At 44.0% G+C, this 22,526-nt stretch overlaps 1 protein-coding gene across 5 annotated transcripts in view; it reads right to left on the bottom strand.

Annotated features, from left to right (window-relative positions):
- Positions 1-22,526, bottom strand: part of MAP6 (microtubule associated protein 6) — a 133,047-nt gene that overhangs the window by 86,495 nt on the left and 24,026 nt on the right. For all 5 annotated transcript variants that reach the window (XM_088444007.1, XM_088444012.1, XM_088444009.1 and 2 more), the window contains exon 2: positions 4,817-5,030. In XM_088444007.1, the coding sequence (XP_088300133.1) occupies positions 4,817-5,030 (214 nt within the window). The remainder of the gene's footprint in view (positions 1-4,816; positions 5,031-22,526) is intronic.

The raw sequence follows: 22,526 nt of genomic DNA, 5'->3' as shown, positions 1-22,526 counted from the left end.
AGTGTGGGCTTTGGGTGGGTATGGTGGGATGGGGGGTGTATGGGGTGTTTTTCATGTGGTTGTATAGAAAGAACTGCTGGGAGTGTGAGCTTTGGGTGGGTGTGATGGGATGGGGGTGTATGGGGTGTTTTTCATGTGGTTGTATGGAAAGAACTGCTGGGAGTGTGAGCTTTGGGTGGGTATGGTGGGACGGTGGTGTATGGGGTGTTTTTCATGTGGTTGTATAGAAAGAACTGCTGGGAGTATGGGCTTTGGGTGGGTATGGTGGGATGGGGGGTACGGGGTGTTTTTCATGTGGTTGTATAGAAAGAACTGCTGGGAGTGTGGGCATTGGGTGGGTATGGTGGGGGTACGGAGTGTTTTTCATGTGGTTGTATAGAAAGAACTGCTGGGAGTGTGGGCTTTGGGTGGGTATGGTGGGATGGGGGGTGTATGGGGTGTTTTTCATGTGGTTGTATAGAAAGAACTGCTGGGAGAGTGGGCTTTGGGTGGGTATGGTGGGATGGGGGTATATGGGGTGTTTTTCATGTGGTTGTATTGAAAGAACTGCTGGGAGTGTGGGCTTTGGGTGGGTATAGTGGGATGGGGGTATGGGGTGTTTTTCATGTGGTTGTATAGAAAGAACTGCTGGGAGTGTGGGCTTTTGGGAGTGTATGGGGTGATTTTCATGTGGTTGTATAGAAAGAACTGCTGGGAGTGTGGGCTTTGGGTGGGGATGGGGGGTACGGGGTGTTTTTCATGTGGTTGTATAGAAAGAACTGCTGGGAGTGTGGGCTTTGGGTGGGTATAGTGGGATGGGGGTACGGGGTGTTTGTCATGTGGTTGTATAGAAAGAACTGCTGGGAGTGTGGGCTTTGGGTGGGTCTGGTGGGATGGGGGTACGGGGTGTTTTTCATGTGGTTGTATAGAAAGAACTGCTGGGAGTATGGGCTTTGGGTGGGTGTGGTGGGATGGGGGTACGGGGTGTTTTCATGTGGTTGTATAGAAAGAACTGCTGGGAGTGTGGGCTTTGGGTGGGTGTGGTGGGATGGGGGTGTATGGGGTGTTTTTCATGTGGTTGTATAGAAAGAACTGCTGGGAGTGTGGGCATTGGGTGGGTATGGTGGGATGGGGGGTACGGGGTGTTTTTCATGTGGTTGTATAGAAAGAACTGCTGGGAGTGTGAGCTTTGGGTGGGTATGGTGGGATGGGGGTATGTGGGGTGTTTTTCATGTGGTTGTATAGAAAGAACTGCTGGGAGTGTGGGCTTTGGGTGGGTGTGGTGGGATGGGGGTATATGGGGTGTTTTTCATGTGGTTGTATAGAAAGAACTGCTGGGAGTGTGGGCTTTGGGTGGGTGTGGTAGGATGGGGGGTACGGGGTGTTTTTCATGTGGTTGAAAAGAAAGAACTGCTGGGAGTGTGGGCTTTGGGTGGGTGTGGTGGGATGGGGGTGTATGGTTTGTTTTTCATGTGGTTGTATAGAAAGAACTGCTGGGAGTGTGGGCTTTGGGTGGGTATGGTGGGATGGGGGGTGTATGGGGTGTTTTTCATGTGGTTGTATAGAAAGAACTGCTGGGAGTGTGGGCTTTGGGTGGGTATGGTGGGATGGGAGGTATGGGGTGTTTTTCATGTGGTTGTATAGAAAGAACTGCTGGGAGTGTGAGCTTTGGGTGGGTATGGTGGGATGGGGGTACGGGGTGTTTTTCATGTGGTTGTATAGAAAGAACTGCTGGGAGTGTGAGCTTTGGGTGGGTATGGTGGGATGGGGGTACGGGGTGTTTTTCATGTGGTTGTATAGAAAGAGCTGCTGGGAGTGTGAGCTTTGGGTGGGTATGGTGGGATGGGGGTACGGGGTGTTTTTCATGTGGTTGTATAGAAAGAACTGCTGGGAGTGTGAGCTTTGGGTGGGTGTGGTGGGGTGTTTTTCATGTGGTTGTATAGAAAGAACTGCTGGGAGTGTGGGCTTTTGGTGGGTATGGTGGGATTGGGGGTACAGGGTGTTTTTCATGTGGTTGTATAGAAAGAACTGCTGGGAGTGTGAGCTTTGGGTGGGTATGGTGGGATGGGGGGTGTATGGGGTGTTTTTCATGTGGTTGTATAGAAAGAACTGCTGGGAGTGTGGGCTTTTGGTGGGTGGTGGGATGGGGGGTGTATGGGGTGTTTTTCATGTGGTTGTATAGAAAGAACTGCTGGGAGTGTGGGCTTTGGGTGGGATGGGGGGTACGGGGTGTTTTTCATGTGGTTATATAGAAAGAACTGCTGGTAGTGTGGGCTTTGGGTGGGTGTGGTGGGATGGGGGTACGGGGTGTTTTTCATGTGGTTGTATAGGAAGAACTGCTGGAAGTGTGGGCTTTGGGTGGGTATGGTGGGATGGGGTGTATGGGGTGTTTTTCATGTGGTTGTATTGAAAGAAGTGCTGGGAGTGTGGGCTTTGGGTGGGTGTGGTGGGATGGGGGTACGGGGTGTTTTTCATGTGGTTGTATAGAAAGAACTGCTGGGAGTGTGGGCTTTGGGTGGGTATGGTGGGATGGGGGGTATGGGGTGTTTTTCATGTGGTTGTATAGAAAGAACTGCTGGGAGTGTGGGCTTTGAGTGGGTGTGGTGGGATGGGGGGTACGGGGTGTTTTTCATGTGGTTGTATAGAAAGAACTGCTGGGAGTGTGGGCTTTGGGTGCGTGTGGTGGGATGGGGGTACAGGGTTTTGGCCCATTTCCTCCCCTGTTCTCTTTACACCTTGCCCAGCTCTCTCTATGCCTACTCTAATAGCTTTGGGGCAAGGTGTAAAGAGAACAGGGGAGGAAATGTACTGGGACTATGGAAATATTTTTTTTACTAGTAACTAGTTGTAGCAATTAATAAGTTGTAAGCAAAATGGCACCTAATAATAATACAATATGGGCCTGATTCAGAGCCGGACGCTTTTTTTGGACGCTCGTTCAGAAAAAGGGGCTGGCTATTTAAATTAAGCGCTTGCTCTTTGCGGTCTGTTGACGCCTCTATGTCTGAACGAGCGAACGAAAAATGCGCTCACTATTTTGGAAAAAAACGCCCCCTGGCCGCTCGCATCATACGTCATCTCCGCTATTTATTAGATTAATCGAGTACATCGAAAGGCGTCTGAACTGCTCACAGTGCTTGTGGTTGGATTTTCCTACTGCAATCATGCGAACAGTTCAGGCTAAAAGACAACCAAGTGACGTGGTAGATGACGCTGCTTTGTTAATTATGCACACCCTTAACACGCCCGTTTTGACCGTTTGGCACGCCTGCGTTCGGATCTCCACTCCCCGTTTTCAAGCACCTTCCCCTGTTACCACCCACAAACGCCTCATTCTGTCACTCAAATTAGCAGGCACTCGCTATTTTGCGAGCACACGATTTTCGACCGCACTGACTGGTTCGCACATGCGTACTAAAACCCATACGCATGCGCAGATGTGCGAAGATCGCTCGGAGCGAACGAGCGGCCTCTTACGAGCGGCTCTGAATCAGGCCCTAAGTGTATACGTGTATAAATAAAACTGATCACAAATTCTGCGTCTCCCACATCATAGTTCAAAAGCAATGTCTGCAGAGTGGCAGAAAGATGCACCAACAAATATACATGTATAAAAACTAGAGATGTGCGGACAACAACCGAATTTAGGGGTTCCGAGTCGAACCGAGACGGTTTCGGAATCACTTTGAAGTATGGAGTCAAACCGTGGCCCGGATCAAATTTCCCCTCAGTTCGGAACTCGGATTTAAAAAATTAACTTGGGTTCTGGATTGCATGCTAACAGGTCACAATGATCCATAACCAAACCCAAAACACGAAGGTGAATCCGGATCCAAAACCAAAACACGGGGGTCGGCGCACATCACACATATGTATATGGCATAAAAATATTTAGCAACTGAAAAAAACAGCCTGATTCAGCAAGGAACGCGGTTGCTTATACGCACGCAATTGCCCCCTATGTTTGTACACCTTTTTATTCAGGGTCTTAATAACCAATAATCATGTAATTACTATGGCGAAGGACTGAACACCGCAGTTAGCTGATATTATTTTGCATAAATAAATACTATTTTCAATCCCTATAGTGGTTGTTTCAATGTTTTCTGTCTCACAAAAAATTAGTGAGACTTAGGGGTCTAGTTACTAAGCAGCTCCCAACTGTCATTTTTCAAACACAGCCTGTGATATGACAGTTGGGAGCTGATTGGCTGGCACCTTATCACTTTTCACTTTGTCTCCTAACACTGCTTAGTAACTAGACCCCATAAATAGTTCTTTCTCTTAAAGTAATTTGCTATTGGCTTCATTCAGAGCCCACAGTGTTCCAGGGTCCATACATTTGGGCAAACACTAAACCTCCCCTAGGGGTACCACCACCAGCGCCAGAGAATAGCACAAACATATCCACTATGAATCGGCCAGGCTTCGCTATTGAGGTCATTTTACCAAAGTGTTTAGAAAATTTTTATACAAAAATCCATGTGATATGTAATTATGCATTAACGCACCCATACGGCACAGACAATACACAATAAATACACAGGATATTATACCTTCCACCATGAGCACTTTCTACCTAGGTCATGTGACACCAGTGACATCACTACTCTCCAAATATGTGGCTGAAACGTTACAGGCTATTTTATATATATACCCGTGTACCTTGCATAGTGTATATTGAAACATTTTCTATATCACTTTCAAATAAGTTGCACGTACAAAAGTGCATCCATGCAAAGTAAACGCACTTTTGTGAAGCCACGCCTACATTTGTTCAAGTTTAAAAAAAAAAAAAGCATCTAGTTTTGCACCAATGATACTAGGCATCCCTCACCTTGGCGGTATCCTTGTGGGGCTCACTGTACAGACTCCGTATCCTCCGGCGCTCTGTCAGTTTGTTGTCACCGACTGCGGGCTGGTTGCACTCCCCCTTGAACGTGGCGTTGTAGCTGGTTTCATTGACCATCTTCTCATCTGGAGGTTTATACTGGAACTTGGCCCTTATAGATTTTGCAGGTTTCACGTCAGTCCAAGGTTTGAACTCGTTCCTGTAAGCAGAGAACACAGCATGTATGATCGATGATTACACGGAACACATACGTGTTCAATAGAAAGTCAGTCAGCCCTCTGCATACACCGTATGGACCAGCATATGGCTTAGAGGCATCACTGCTCGCAAACCATACGTATTACACCGATATAAAGGAGGAAACTCCCATAAATGGGAAATGTACAGTATGGTCCAAAGCTTATATCCTGATCTGCAAACATTGGACCTCATTCAGAGCCGCTCGCTGCTGGCGGGCGCTCGCTCTGAATGTGGGCGTATATATATATTTTTTTTTTCCTCCAGCCGCTCGCTAAGCTGTGGGAGACCACCCACAGCTTGTGCGAGCGGCCAAGATACCATCGCGATAATCGCGACCATCGGGCTTGCGATGAGACCCTGGGGTAGTGTCAAGCTGCTGCAAGCCTGAGTGGACTTCCTGCTCTAATAGAGCAGGAAGTCCACTAATGACATCACTAGTGATGTCAGTAACCCCTCCCAACAAACGCCAGGCGTTCCCTGCGTTTGTCTGGCCACCCCCCCTACCCGCCCACAAAACGGGGCGAGCTGTCAATCCACATCGACAGCCGCCTCGCCTTGTAGCGAGCCCCGTAGCGACTGAACTTCAGTCGCTCAGCGGGGCTCGCGCATGCACATGCCGGACGCGGCGCAGGGAAATTAACATGGAGCCGCTTGCGAGCGGCTCTGAATCGGACCCATAGTGTAGAACCCAACATCAGGGATGTAACTGGAACTATAAGGACCCCAAAACTTTTATAGTGGTTCCCATGGTTTCTAGGGCCCCTTCCCTAATTTACCATAGCAATCCAGCTACCCCTTCTCTCTCCACCACTGCGCACCCTCAGCATTTCGCTTTTTGCTTTGGGAGTTAAGGAAACACCACAGTTCCCTTCTCCCCTGAACGGAGTTTGAGCGAGATGTACCAAACCTTCTAAAGAGTGGAGACAAGCAGAGTTACCCATAACAACCAATCAGCTTCTACCTATCATTTTACATAATGGTCTTGATAAATGATAGGTAAAAGCTGATTGGTTGCTACGGGTAATTCTTCAATATGTCCACTTCTTCACTCTTAAGAAGTTTGAGACATTTCCCCGTTAATCCATTCCGGTGGCAGCGTCCTCACAGCTGGGCGCTCGTTAAGCTCCCTGCTGACTGTGAACTCCATGGAGAGGACCAAGGCTGGGATAACATACTGCACAGGGCCCAGCAAATCCAGGACCCTTAGGGGCAGCTGCAACCCTGACCCTCATAACCCAGCGGTGAGTAGGAAGTCGCACACATACTATCATGTTGGAAAAGTGTCAAAGTTTCAAAAGTGTTTATAGAATTAAAGATAAAAATAAATACATTTGTGATCGGGGGAAGATATTTTGCCTATGCCCAGCAGCGCGCTTGCTCATACAGCAAATGTAAATGTAATGTCAGATACAGTACATCAAGTTCCGTGAAGTTATGTGAGCTCCCTGGGTCCCAGGGGCCCTTGTGCACCGCACACCCTGCGCCCATTATAGATACTTCATTACCCATCTTTCACCTCCATTCCTTCCTTCCCTCTCTCTCTCCCTCTCTACCCACCCCTTCATTATCTCTTTTCTCCTTCTTTCCACTGTCTTTTTGTGACTCCCCATGTCTTCCTCACACTCTATCGCTACTTTTCTTTCTCACCCACTTTCATATTTGTCACCTTTTTTTCTTTCTCCCCTTCTTTTCTCTCACTGTCTCTTTCTCTTTCCTCCACTCTCTTACCTCCTCTTTTCTGTCTCTCCCACACTCTCTCTCTCTCTCCCCCCAATAGTGCTTTCTCCCTTAATACATATTACACCCACACATATGCAAATAAATAAACATGTGCAGTAGGGATGGCCATCGATGGGGTGGCCATCGATGGTTACCATCCATGGGCACATCAGTGATTACCATTGATGGCACACAAATCATCTATTGGGAACCATCGATGGCTTGCACTCCCTCGATGGTCACCTCTGCTGCTGGCATGCCGGGCCGCGGGCCAATCAAAAATGGGGTGGGCTTTGTAGCCGCCGGAGGGTGGGGCTAAGCTCAGTCCTGCCACTAAAAAAAAAATAAACATTGGCTCTTGCTCATCCATCGATGGCAGAGAACCATTGGTTCTCTGCCATCGATGGCAAAAGTAGTTGACATCAGCCAACAACCATGTGCATACAGCTCCCGCACGTCAGGGATACAGAGCCCATTAGCATTATATATATTATATATATATATATATATATATATATTAGGGGTGAGCGGGTTCGGATTTCTGAAATCCGAACCCCCCCGAGCCCCCCCGATCCGAGTCCGATCCGAATCAGGCTCGACTTTTCCCGCCTGACTCGGATCTGAAATCGAGGCAAAACGTCATCATCCCGCCTTCCGAGTCTCGCGGGTTTTGGATCCTATATAAGGTACCCACGTCGGCGCCATTTTCTCACTCGGCTGTGGACAGTGAAGAGGGAGGGTGGGAGTTAGGGCTGTGTAGTGTAGTGTAGTGTAGTGCTGCTGTTGTCCACTACTTCAAAGTCCATAGGGGCTGGCTGTGTTGTGCTGTGCTGCTGTTGTTAATAGGGGCTGTGTCCACTACTTCAAAGTCCATAGGGGCTGGCTGGACTGTGTTGTGCAGTCAGTTCTCCATAGGGGCTGTGTCCACTCCAAAGTCCTGTGCAGTGTCCCAGTCCTAAAGAGGTGCTGTAGTGTTGTCCAGGGGGTGCTCTGTCCATCAGGGGTGCTCCCCCCAAGTGCTAAAAAAATAATATATTTTCTGTGTTTGTGAATTGTGTGCGCAGTAGCCGCACGTGCATCAACAAAGTAGTGCCAAGCGTGCGCCTGTGTCATAAGTAAAGGGCCGGCTGGCTTGACCGTTAAAGGGTGCTGTAACCCCCGAAAGTACACTCCATTCCAAACCAAAAAAAAATTATTTTCTGTGTTTGTGAATTGTGTGCGCAGTAGCCGCACGTGCATCAACAAAGTAGTGCCAAGCGTGCGTCTGTGTCATAAGTAAAGGGCCGGCTGGCTTGACCGTTAAGGGTGCTGTAACCCCCGAAAGTACACTCCAGTCCAAACCAAAAAAAAAATTATTTTCTGTGTTTGTGAATTGTGTGCGCAGTAGCCGCACGTGCATCAACAAAGTAGTGCCAAGCGTGCGCCTGTGTCATAAGTAAAGGGCCGGCTGGCTTGACCGTTAAAGGGTGCTGTAACCCCCGAAAGTACACTCCAGTCCAAACCAAAAAAAAATTATTTTCTGTGTTTGTGAATTGTGTGCGCAGTAGCCGCACGTGCATCAACAAAGTAGTGCCAAGCGTGCGCCTGTGTCATAAGTAAAGGGCCGGCTGGCTTGACCGTTAAGGGTGCTGTAACCCCCGAAAGTACACTCCAGTCCAAACCAAAAAAAAAATTATTTTCTGTGTTTGTGAATTGTGTGCGCAGTAGCCGCACGTGCATCAACAAAGTAGTGCCAAGCGTGCGCCTGTGTCATAAGTAAAGGGCCGGCTGGCTTGACCGTTAAGGGTGCTGTAACCCCCGAAAGTACACTCCAGTCCAAACCAAAAAAAAAATTATTTTCTGTGTTTGTGAATTGTGTGCACAGTAGCCGCACGTGCATCAACAAAGTAGTGCCAAGCGTGCGCCTGTGTCATAAGTAAAGGGCCGGCTGGCTTGACCGTTAAGGGTGCTGTAACCCCCGAAAGTACACTCCAGTCCAAACCAAAAAAAAATTTATTTTCTGTGTTTGTGAATTGTGTGCGCAGTAGCCGCACGTGCATCAACAAAGTAGTGCCAAGCGTGCGCCTGTGTCATAAGTAAAGGGCCGGCTGGCTTGACCGTTAAAGGGTGCTGTAACCCCCGAAAGTACACTCCAGTCCAAACCAAAAAAAAATTATTTTCTGTGTTTGTGAATTGTGTGCGCAGTAGCCGCACGTGCATCAACAAAGTAGTGCCAAGCGTGCGCCTGTGTCATAAGTAAAGGGCCGGCTGGCTTGACCGTTAAGGGTGCTGTAACCCCCGAAAGTACACTCCAGTCCAAACCAAAAAAAAAATTATTTTCTGTGTTTGTGAATTGTGTGCGCAGTAGCCGCACGTGCATCAACAAAGTAGTGCCAAGCGTGCGCCTGTGTCATAAGTAAAGGGCCGGCTGGCTTGACCGTTAAGGGTGCTGTAACCCCCGAAAGTACACTCCAGTCCAAACCAAAAAAAAAATTATTTTCTGTGTTTGTGAATTGTGTGCACAGTAGCCGCACGTGCATCAACAAAGTAGTGCCAAGCGTGCGCCTGTGTCATAAGTAAAGGGCCGGCTGGCTTGACCGTTAAGGGTGCTGTAACCCCCGAAAGTACACTCCAGTCCAAACCAAAAAAAAAATTATTTTCTGTGTTTGTGAATTGTGTGCGCAGTAGCCGCACGTGCATCAACAAAGTAGTGCCAAGCGTGCGCCTGTGTCATAAGTAAAGGGCCGGCTGGCTTGACCGTTAAAGGGTGCTGTAACCCCCAAAGTACACTCCAGTCCAAACCAAAAAAAAAATTATTTTCTATGTTTGTGAATTGTGTGCGCAGTAGCCGCATGTGCATCAACAAAGTAGTGCCAAGCGTGCGCCTGTGTCATAAGTAAAGGGCCAGCTGGCTTGACCGTTAAAGGGTGCTGTAACCCCCAAAGTACACTCCAGTCCAAACCAAAAAAAAAATTATTTTCTGTGTTTGTGAATTGTGTGCGCAGTAGCCGCACGTGCATCAACAAAGTAGTGCCAAGCGTGCGCCTGTGTCATAAGTAAAGGGCCGGCTGGCTTGACCGTTAAGGGTGCTGTAACCCCCGAAAGTACACTCCAGTCCAAACCAAAAAAAAAATTATTTTCTGTGTTTGTGAATTGTGTGCGCAGTAGCCGCACGTGCATCAACAAAGTAGTGCCAAGCGTGCGCCTGTGTCATAAGTAAAGGGCCGGCTGGCTTGACCGTTAAGGGTGCTGTAACCCCCGAAAGTACACTCCAGTCCAAACCAAAAAAAAAATTATTTTCTGTGTTTGTGAATTGTGTGCGCAGTAGCCGCACGTGCATCAACAAAGTAGTGCCAAGCGTGCGCCTGTGTCATAAGTAAAGGGCCAGCTGGCTTGACCGTTAAAGGGTTCTGTAACCCCCAAAGTACACTCCAAACCAAAAAAATATATATTTTCTGTGTTTGTGACTTGTGTGCACTGTGGCTGCACGTGCATCAACAAAGGAGCAGCGCCAAGCGTGCGCCTGTGTCCCATAAGTAAAGAGCCGGCTGGCTCATTTCTTAAAGGGTGGTGTAACCCACAAAGTGCACTACTCTCCAGCAAAAATAAAAAAATATTTTCTGTGTTTGTGTGCGCTTTAGCCGCACGTATATATATCAATATAACATAAATGGAGGACCAAACTTTCTCTGATAAAAATAAAATAGGGAAAGATCAAGAACCACTTCCTACTAGTGCTGTTGCTGCTGCTGGGAGTTGTTCATCATCCCAGAGAGGAAGTAGGAACATCACTACTTTTACTAAACAATTGACCCTCCAACAGTCCCTAGCGATGAGGATGAAGTACGACAGCAGTCATCCTGAAGCAAAACGTATAACTGAGGCCTTGACTGCTATGTTGGTGTTAGACGTGCGTCCGGTATCCGACATTAGTGCAGTGGGATTTAGACAATTGATGGAGGTAGTGTGTCCTCGGTTCCAAATCCCGTCTAGATTCCACCTGCATCCTCAAAGCAGCAGCGACAAGCGTGCGTCTGTCTGTTAAAGGGTGGTGACACCCTCAAAGTGTGCTACACAAACAATAAAAATATTCTTCTTTTTTTTTCTGTCTTTGTGAAATGTGTGGGCTGTAGCCGCACCTGCATCCTTAAAGCAGCAGCGACAAGCGTGCGTCTGTCTGTTAAAGGGTGGTGACACCCTCAAAGTGTGCTACACAAACAATAAAAATATTCTTCTTTTTTTTTCGGTCTTTGTGAAATGTGTGGGCTGTAGCCGCACCTGCATCCTTAAAGCAGCAGCGACAAGCGTGCGTCTGTCTGTTAAAGGGTGGTGTAACTCTCAAAGTGCTCCAAAAAATAAAAAACTATTTTTTTAATGTGTTTGTGACTTGTGTGCGATGTAGCCACACTTGCATCCTCAAAGCAGCAGCGACAAGCGTGCGTCTGTCTGTTAAAGGGTGGTGACACCCTCAAAGTGTGCTCCACAAACAATAAAAATATTCTTCTTCTTTTTTCTGTCTTTGTGAATTGTGTGGGCTGTAGCCGCACCTGCATCCTTAAAGCAGCAGCGACAAGCGTGCGTCTGTCTGTTAAAGGGTGGTGTAACTCACGAAGTGCTCCAAAAAATAAAAAACTATTTTTTTAATGTGTTTGTGACTTGTGTGCGATGTAGCCGCACTTGCATCCTCAAAGCAGCAGCGACAAGCGTGCGTCTGTCTGTTAAAGGGTGGTGACACCCTCAAAGTGTGCTACACAAACAATAAAAATATTCTTATTTTTTCTGTCTTTGTGAATTGTGTGGGCTGTAGCCGCACCTGCATCCTTAAAGCAGCAGCGACAAGCGTGCGTCTGTCTGTTAAAGGGTGGTGACACCCTCAAAGTGTGCTACACAAACAATTAAAATATTGTTCTTTTTTTTTCGGTCTTTGTGAAATGTGTGGGCTGTAGCCGCACCTGCATCCTTAAAGCAGCAGCGACAAGCGTGCGTCTGTCTGTTAAAGGGTGGTGACACCCTCAAAGTGTGCTACACAAAGAATAAAAATATTCTTCTTCTTTTTTCTGTCTTTGTGAATTGTGTGGGCTGTAGCCGCACTTGCATCCTCAAAGCAGCAGCGACAAGCGAGCGTCTGTCTGTTAGAGGGTGGTGTAACCCTCAAAGTGTGCTCCACAAACAATAAAAATATTCTTTTTTTTTTTCTGTCTTTGTGAATTGTTTGGGCTGTAGCCGCACTTGAATCCTCAAAGCAGCAGCGACAAGCGTGCGTCTGTCTGTTAAAGGATTACATCGGTGACAGCATCCAAGTAGGCATGTCAGACAGTCCGTACCTGTACTGGCAGGAAAAAGAAGCAATTTGGAGGTCCCTGTACAAACTGGCTCTATTTTACCTGAGTTGCCCACCCTCCAGTGTGTACTCCGAAAGAGTGTTTAGTGCAGCCGGGAACCTTGTTAGCGAAAGGCGTAGGAGGTTGCTTCCACAAAATGTGGAGAAGATGATGTTCATAAAATGAATGATCAACTCTTCCAGGGAGACCAGCCTCCAGAACGTACAGAGGGACCTGTGGTTCCAGCAGGGACGAATTAATACTCTGTGAGGATGAGGATGTACATAACACTGAAGAGGGTGAGGAATCTGTGGATGAGGAGGATGAGGACGACTTCTTGCCTCTGTAGAGCCAGTTTGTGCAGGGACAGATTAATTGCCAGCTTGTTTTGTGGGGGCCCAAACGAACCAATCATTTCAGCCACAGTTGTGTGGCAGACCCTGGCGCTGAAATGATTGGTTTGTTAAAGTGTGCATGTCCTGTTTATACAACATAAGGGTGGGTGGGAGGGCCCAAGGACAATTCCATCTTGCACCTCTTTTTTTTCTTTGCATTATGTACAGTTTGGGGCCTAGTTTTTCAATGCCATCCTGTCTGCCACTGCAGTTTCACGCCTAGATGGGTCACGTGTTTGTGCCGCCCACTCGTGTCGCTTAGCATAGTCATCCAGCTACCTCGGTGCAACCTTTTGGACATAAAAACACTATTGTGAGGTGTGAGGTATTCAGAATAGACTGGAAATGAGTGGAAATTAAGGTTATTGAGGTTAATAATAGCATAGGAGCAGAAAAACCTACAAATTCTGTGATTTTAGCTGTTTTTATGCTTTTTTTCAAAAAAATACAGATCCAAAACACAAAACCCAGAACCCAAAACACGGAAGGGTGGTTTTGGCAAAACCAATCCAGATCCAAAACACGAAGAAAGATCCAGATCCAAAACCAAAACACAAAACACGAAAAGTGGCCGGTGCACACCCCTAATATATATATATATATATATATATATATATATATATATATATATATATATATATATATATATATATATTAGGGGCATATTTACAGTATCAAAAAATATATTCAGAATTCTGAATGTAACAAAGATTGACCACATATCCGACTGTGAAAGCAGCCCCCATAGGTTGTTATTGGGCTGCTATGCTGTTTAAATGAACAAACTCAGGAATGTGAAGCACCTAAATATAGCCTTAGCCCATAATAACCTGTTGGCTACTCTAGCGCCAATTTTTTTTTCGGACAGGGATCATCTAGTCCAGATCCCTCGCTGACAGCGACGAATGGGCAATGAGTGGTGGACCCAAGCCTGGAAGCAGACGGGCCTGGTCCTCACCCGGAAGTAAAATGATAGTGTAAGCTAGTGCTTGTCTTCCAGCTCTTCGCCGGGCGGGCTCTCACCCAACAAGCGATTGGTGCTAAATGTGCGATCAAATTTGTATTTCAACCTTGCGAATTTAAACGATAATATCATATCCACATGACATTTAAAGTGCGGGATGTGATAATTGGGCCTTTTACAAGTTTAGTACAAATGTAACTTGTCTGAATCATTGCTTTTTAATTATAATGTAAAAACCAGAAATTCCCTGCAATATACAATAGATAGTTTCTAAACTAGAGCTAATGCTGAACTCCTGACAGAGAGAGACCCGGGATTAATCATTTATAATGTGCTAATCGTGACACTTCTCCTTTTTTATGATTAGCTCCGCAGGCGGGCTCTGAGCAGATTACATGGTAATCCCATGAATAATTCCCCAATTCTCTTCCCAGTATTATGCTAATGCCGTATTATTTCCCCACAATGTGTCTCTCTCCTCCGCGTTACAGACGTCTATCCGTAGGATGCGTCCACAGACAAGTTTCAAATAACTTTATTCCGGCTAAATGATGGTAATCATCACATTCACTTGCCGTAATGCAGACTAGAAATAGTTTAGAAGAGGAAATGGCATAAAAGTAATCCAAAATGGTGCAAACTGGTCACATACACTATTCCGTTTGTATAGATGGAACCTGAATCCTAATTCTTTTTGCTACTTCACAAAGGCCGCTTTTCCTGAGAACGTATGGTATAGTGGTTGGGGGGAACGGAAAGCATCGGCTAGTAGATTGCTTTAATATCTCTTCGTGAAGAAATTACTTTTAGATCCTTACTTTGCTATTAATTTAAATTTTCAGACTCACTTTTGGAGATATTATTGCGTAAATGACATTGTGACCTGGAGCTGTCAGGTTCCTCCAAATATCAAAGTATGAATCCAATCGGATTGATCAGTTCAATGATCTTTGACGTCGTGGGATGAAGGACATTATCACACCATAGTAACCCTTGACCTTGACTGTGGACCTGAGACCTAAAAGAATAATCAATGTGCATAGCGATCAAAGGGCCTGATTCACTACCGATCGCAACTGCGATTACGCACGCAATCGGCCAATTGTTGCAATCTGCCCATGAGTATGCACCGCAGTGCATGTGCGCAAACCGGCCACTGTGATCAGGACTGAGATAGCAGTGACTACGCAGACCCATCGCAGAGTGATTGACAGGAAGAGACGTTTGTGGGTGGTGACGGGAGGTGATCGGTGAAACGCAGGCGCGCCAGTGTGTTTGAACGCCGTTGCATGGGTGTGCATAAATTATCCACTGTGATGCCCTACGCAGCTTGAGGACTCAAAGCGTGTGATGAGGTTAGCAATTCCTGAGTAAGGTCAGAGCTTGTGCAGTGTGCGTGAGGCTGCGATGGTACTCACTGTTACTGATGGTTTCACAGTCCTGCTAAGGATTACGGATGTGTGTAAGGTGAAGTGGGCGTCCTTTTGTAGTGTTACGACGGCATAGCGATTGCAATAGATTAGCATACTATCGCATTGAGACTGCGTGCGTAATCGTTATTGCAATCGCAGTTGCGATCCGCACTGAATCAGGGCTTTTATCTCTCATAATTTTATCTCTCTCCAAGTTTTCATGAATACCCCCCATATGTGTGTTATGTGCAGTAAATGTGATGGTGGAATCTTATTATCTGGATCCAGTTACTGTTAGTAATGCAGTAGTGACCATGAATGTTTGGGTCACTGCAATTGGATACAGCCGTGCCACAAGTATTAGCCATTATAGGGGCTGTAGCCCAGTGGTTGTGTGTACAGACGCACTGATAATGGTATAGACACACTGATATAATGGCACAGACGCACTGATATAATGGCACAGACGCACTGATAATGGCACAGACGCACTGATAATGGCACAGACGCACTGATAATGGCACAGACACACTGATATAATAGCACTGACACACTGATATAATGGCACTGACGCACTGATATAATGGCACTGACACACTGATATAATGGCACAGACGCAATGATAGAATAGCAAAGACGCACTGATATAATAGCACAGACACACAGATATAATGGCACTGACACACTGATATAATGGCACAGACGCACTGATATAATAGCACAGACACACTGATATAATGGCACTGACGCAATGATATAATGGCACAGACGCAATGATATAATGGCACAGACGCACTGATATAATGGCACAGATGCACTGATATAATGGCACAGACGCACTGATATAATGGCACTGACACACTGATATAATGGCACTGACAGACTGATAGTGGCACTGACACACTGATATAATGGCACTGACACACTGATATAATGGCACTGACACACTGATATAATGGCACAGACGCACTGATATAATGGCACAGACGCACTGATATAATGGCACTGACACTAATATAATGGCACTGATGCACTGATATAATGGCACTAACACTAATATAATGGCACTGACGCACTGATATAATGGCACTGACGCACTGATATTATGGCACTGACGCACTAATATTATGGCACTGACACTAATATAATGGCACAGACGGACTGATATAATGGCACTGACACACTGATATAATGGCACAGACACACTGATATAATGGCACTGACAAACTGATATAATGGCACAGACACACTGATATAATGGCACTGACACACTGATATAATGGCACTGACACACTGATATAAAGGCACTGACACTAATATAATGGCACTGACACACTGATATAATGGCACAGACACACTGATATAATGGCACTGACACACTGATATAAAGGCACTGACACTAATATAATGGCACTGACACACTGATATAATGGCACTGACACACTGATATAATGGCACTGACACACTGATATAAAGGCACTGACACACTGATATAATGGTACAGACACACTGATGTAATGGCACTGACACACTGATATAATGGCACTGACGCACTGATATAATGGCACAGACACACTGATATAATGGCACAGACACACTGATATAATGGCACTGACACACTGATATAATGGCACTGACACACTGATATAATGGCACTGACACACTGATATAATAGCACTGACACACTGATATAATGGCACAGACACACTGATATAATGGCACTGACACACTGATATAATGGCACAGACGCACTGATATAATGGCACAGACGCACTGATATAATGGCACTGACACTAATATAATGGCACTGACACTAATATAATGGCACTGACGCACTGATATAATGGCACTGACACTAATATAATGGCACAGACGCACTGATATAATGGCACAGACGCACTGATATAATGGCACTGACACACTGATATAATGGCACAGACACACTGATAATGGCACTGACACACTGATATAATGGCACTGACACACTGATATAATGGCACAGACGCACGGATATAATGGCACTGACGCACGGATATAATGGCACTGACGCACGGATATAATGGCACAGATACACTGATAATGGCACAGACGCACTGATAATGGCAAAGACGCACTGATAATGGCACAGACACAATGATATAATGGCACAGACACACTGATATAATGGCACAGACACACTGATATAATGGCACTGACACACTTATATAATGGCACAGACGCACGAATATAATGGCACAGACGCACAGATATAATGGCACTGACGCACTGATATAATGGCACAGACACACTGATAATGGCACAGATGCACTGATAATGGCACAGACACACTAATATAATGGCACTGACACACTGATATAATAGCAGTGACACACTGATATAATGGCACTGACACACTGATATAATAGCTCTGACACACTGATATAATAGCACTGACAGACTGATATAATGGCAATGACACACTGATAATGGCACTGACACACTGATATAATAGCACTGACACACTGATATAATAGCACTGACACACTGATATAAAGGCACTGACTCACTGATATAATGGCACAGACACACTGATATAAAGGCACTGACACACTGATATAATGGCACTGACACACTGATATAAAGGCACAGACGCACGAATATAATGGCACAGACGCAGTGATATAAAGGCACTGACACACTGATATAATGGCACTGACACACTGACATAATAGCACTGACACACTGATATAATGGCACTGACACACTGATATAATGGCACTGACACACTGATAATGGCACAGACACACTAATATAATGGCAGAGACACACTGATAATGGCACAGACACACTGATATAATGGCAATGACACACTGATATAATGGCAATCACACACTGATATAATGGCACTGACACACTGATAATGGCACTGACACACTTATATAATGGCACTGACACACTGATATAATGGCACTGACATACTGATAATGGCACTGACACACTGATATAATGGCACAGACACACTGATATAATGGCACTGACACACTGATATAATAGCACTGACACACTGATAATGGCACTGACACACTGATAATGGCACTGACACTGATATAATAGCACTGACACACTGATAATGGCACTGACACACTGATATAATGACACTGACACACTGATATAATGCCACTGACACAATGATATAATGGCACTGACACTGATATAATAGCACTGACACACTGATAATGGCACTGACACACTGATATCATGGCACTGACACACTGATATAATAGCACTGACACACTGATAATGGCACTAACACACTGATATAATGGCACAGACGCACTGATAATGGCACTGACACACTGATATAATGGCACAGACGCACTGATATAATGGCACTGACGCACTGATATAATGGCTCTGACACACTGATATAATAGCACTGACACACTGATAATGGCACTGATACACTGATATAATGGCACTGACACGCTAATATAATGGCACAGACGCACTGATAATGGCACTGACACACTGATATAATAGCACTGACGCACTGATATAATGGCACTGACACTGATATAATGGCAGAGACGCACTGATAATGGCACAGACACACTGATATAATAGCACTGACACACTGATATAATAGCACTGATACACTGATATAATGGCACTGACACACTGATATAATGGCACAGACGCACTGATATAATGGCACTGACACACTGATATAATAGCACTGACACACTGATATAATAGCACTGACGCACTGATATAATGGCACTGACACTGATATAATGGCAGAGACGCACTGATAATGGCACAGACGCACTATTATAATGGCACAGACGCACTGATATAATGGCACTGACACACTGATATAATGGCACTGACATACTATTATAATGGTACTGACGCACTGATATAATGGCACTGACACACTGATATAATAGCACTGACACACTGATATAATGGCACTGACAGACTGATATAATGGCACAGACACACTGATATAATAGCACTGACACACTGATATAATAGCACTGATACACTGATAATGGCACTGACACACTGATATAATGGCACAGACACACTGATATAATAGCACTGACACACTGATAATGGCACTGACACACTGATATAATGGCACTGACACACTGATATAATGGCACAGACACACTGATATAATGGCACTGACGCACTGATATAATGGCACAGACACTGATATAATGGCACTGACACACTGATATAATGGCACAGACACACTGATATAATGGCACAGACACACTGATATAAAGGCACTGACACACTGATATAATGGCACTGACACACTGATATAATGGCACAGACGCACTGATAATGGCACTGACGCACTGATATAATGGCACTGACGCACTGATATAATGGCACAGATGCACTGATATAATGGCACTGACACACTGATATAATGGCACAGACACACTGATATAATTGCACTGACACACTGATAATGGCACTGACACACTGATATAATGGCTCTGACACACTGATATAATGGCACAGACACACTGATATAATGGCACTGACACACTGATATAATGGCACTGAAACACTGATATAATGGCACAGACACACTGATAATGGCACTGACATACTGATATAATGGCACAGACACACTGATATAATGGCACTGACACACTGATAATGGCACTGACGCACTGATATAATGGCACTGACACACTGATATAATGGTACAGACACACTGATATAATGGCACTGACACACTGATATAATGGCACTGACAAACTGATAATGGCACTGACGCACTGATATAATGGCACTGACACTAATATAATGGCACTGACACACTGATATAATGGCACTGACACACTGATATAATGGCACAGACACACTGATATAAAGGCACTGAAGGACTGGTATAATAGCACTGACACACTGATATAATGGCACTGACACTGATATAAAGGCACTGACACACTGATATAATGGTACAGACACACTGATATAATGGCACTGACACACTGATATAAAGGCACTGACACAAATATATTGGCACTGACACACTGATATAATGGCACTGACACTGATATAATGGCACTGACACACTGATATAATGGCACTGACACACTGATATAATGGCACTGACACACTGATATAATGGTACAGACACACTGATATAATGGCACTGACACACTGATATAATGGCACTGACACACTGATATAATGGCACAGACGCACTGATAATGGCACTGACGCACTGATATAATAGCACTAACACACTGATATAATGGCACAGATGCACTGATAATGGCACTGACACACTGATATAATGGCACTGACACACTGATATAATGGCACTGACACACTGATATCATGGCTCAGACACACTGATATCATGGCACAGACACACTGATATAATGGCACAAACACACTGATATAATGGCACAGACACACTGATATAATGGCACAAACACACTGATATAATGGCACTGACAGACTGGAGACGTGAGCCTCAGAGACAGCCTCTAGAGCCCTGAATACATTACTCTGTCTCTCTGCACCACATGCACCAAAATTAGACTGTAAAGCAGATCTGTGTAGAGGATAAATGACATTATATCACAAAACCACGGGGGAACAGTAATATTTCTGTTTTCGAAGTGATGGGTTGGGTTCTAGCCAAGGTGCTATCTTTGTAGATTGTAAGCTCATAAGAGCTGGGCCCTCTCCCCTTTGTCTCTTATTATCTATGTTAATATACATACTGTCTGTATTAGGCTGTACTTATGTATCTATGTGAATATACATACTGTCTGTATTAGGCGGTAGTTATGTATCTATGTGAATATACATGCTGTATGTATTAGGCTGTAATTATGTATCGATGTGAATATACATACTGTCTGTATTAGGCTGTAATTATGTATCTATGTGAATATACATACTGTCTGTATTAGGCTGTAATTATGTATCTATGTGAATATACATACTGTCTGTATTAGGCTGTAATTATGTATCTATGTGAATATACATACTGTCTATATTAGGCGGTAGTTATGTATCTATGTGAATATACATACTGTCTGTATTAGGCGGTAATTATGTATCTATGTGAATATACATACTGTCTATATTAGGCGGTAGTTATGTATCTATGTGAATATACATACTGTCTGTATTAGGCTGTAATTATGTATCTATGTGAATATACATGGTGTCTGTATTAGGCTGTAATTATGTATCTATGTGAATATACATACTGTCTGTATTAGGCTGTAATTATGTATCTATGTGAATATACATTCTGTCTGTATTAGGCTGTAATTATGTATCTATGTGAATATACATACTGTCTGTATTAGGCGGTAATTATGTATCTAGGTGAATATACATGCTGTCTGTATTAGGCTGTAATTATGTATCTATGTGAATATACATGCTGTCTGTATTAGGCTGTAATTATGTATCTATGTGAATATACATACTGTCTGTATTAGGCGGTAATTATGTATCTATGTGAATATACATACTGTCTATATTAGGCTGTAATTATGTATCTATGTCAGTATACATACTGTCTGTATTAGGCTGTAATTATGTATCTATGTGAATATACATACTGTCTGTATAAGGCTGTAATTATGTATCTATGTGAATATACATACTGTCTGTATTAGGCTGTAATTATGTATCTATGTGAATAAACATGCTGTCTGTATTAGGCGGTAGTTATGTATCTATGTGAATATACATACTGTCTGTATTAGGCTGTAATTATGTATCTATGTGAATATACATTCTGTCTGTATTAGGCTGTAATTATGTATCTATGTGAATATACATACTGTCTGTATAAGGCTGTAATTATGTATCTATGTGAACATACATGCTGTCTGTATTTGGCTGTAATTACGTATCTATGTGAATAAACATGCTGTCTGTATTAGGCGGTAGTTCTGTATCTATGTGAATATACATACTGTCTATATTAGGCTGTAATTACGTATCTATGTGAATATACATGCTGTCTGTATTACGTTGTAATTACGTATCTATGTGAATATACATACTGTCTGTATTAGGCTGTAATTACGTATCTATGTGAATATGCATACTGTCTGTATTAGGCTGTAATTATGTATCTATGTGAATATACATACTGTCTGTATTAGGCTGTAATTATGTATCTATGTGAATATACATGCTGTCTGTACTAGGCTGAAATTATGTATCTATGTGAATATGCATACTGTCTGTATTAGGCTGTAATTATGTATCTATGTGAATATACATACTGTCTGTATTAGGCTGTAATTATGTATCTATGTGAATATACATACTGTCTGTATTAGGCTGTAATTATGTATCTATGTGAATATACATACTGTCTGTATAAGGCTGTAATTATGTATCTATGTGAATATACATGCTGTCTGTATTAGGCTGTAATTATGTATCTATGTGAATATACATACTGTCTGTATTAGGCTGTAATTATGTATCTTGTTGTCCATTTTCACACTTGAATGGAGCTACGGAACCATTGTGGCACCTTATAAATACATGATGATCATATTAATAATAATAATTATAATAAAAATAATACTTGGATGTAATTATGTATCTATGTGAATATACATACTGTCTATATTAGGCTGTAATTATGTATCTATGTGAATATACATACTG

Source organism: Taudactylus pleione, unplaced genomic scaffold (genome assembly GCF_031769625.1).
Source record: "Taudactylus pleione unplaced genomic scaffold, aTauple2 ptg000344l, whole genome shotgun sequence".
Classification (NCBI taxonomy): Eukaryota; Metazoa; Chordata; class Amphibia; order Anura; family Myobatrachidae; genus Taudactylus; species Taudactylus pleione.
The sequence above is the reverse complement of the archived record's forward strand: the minus strand, read 5'-3'. Positions and strand labels throughout refer to the sequence as shown.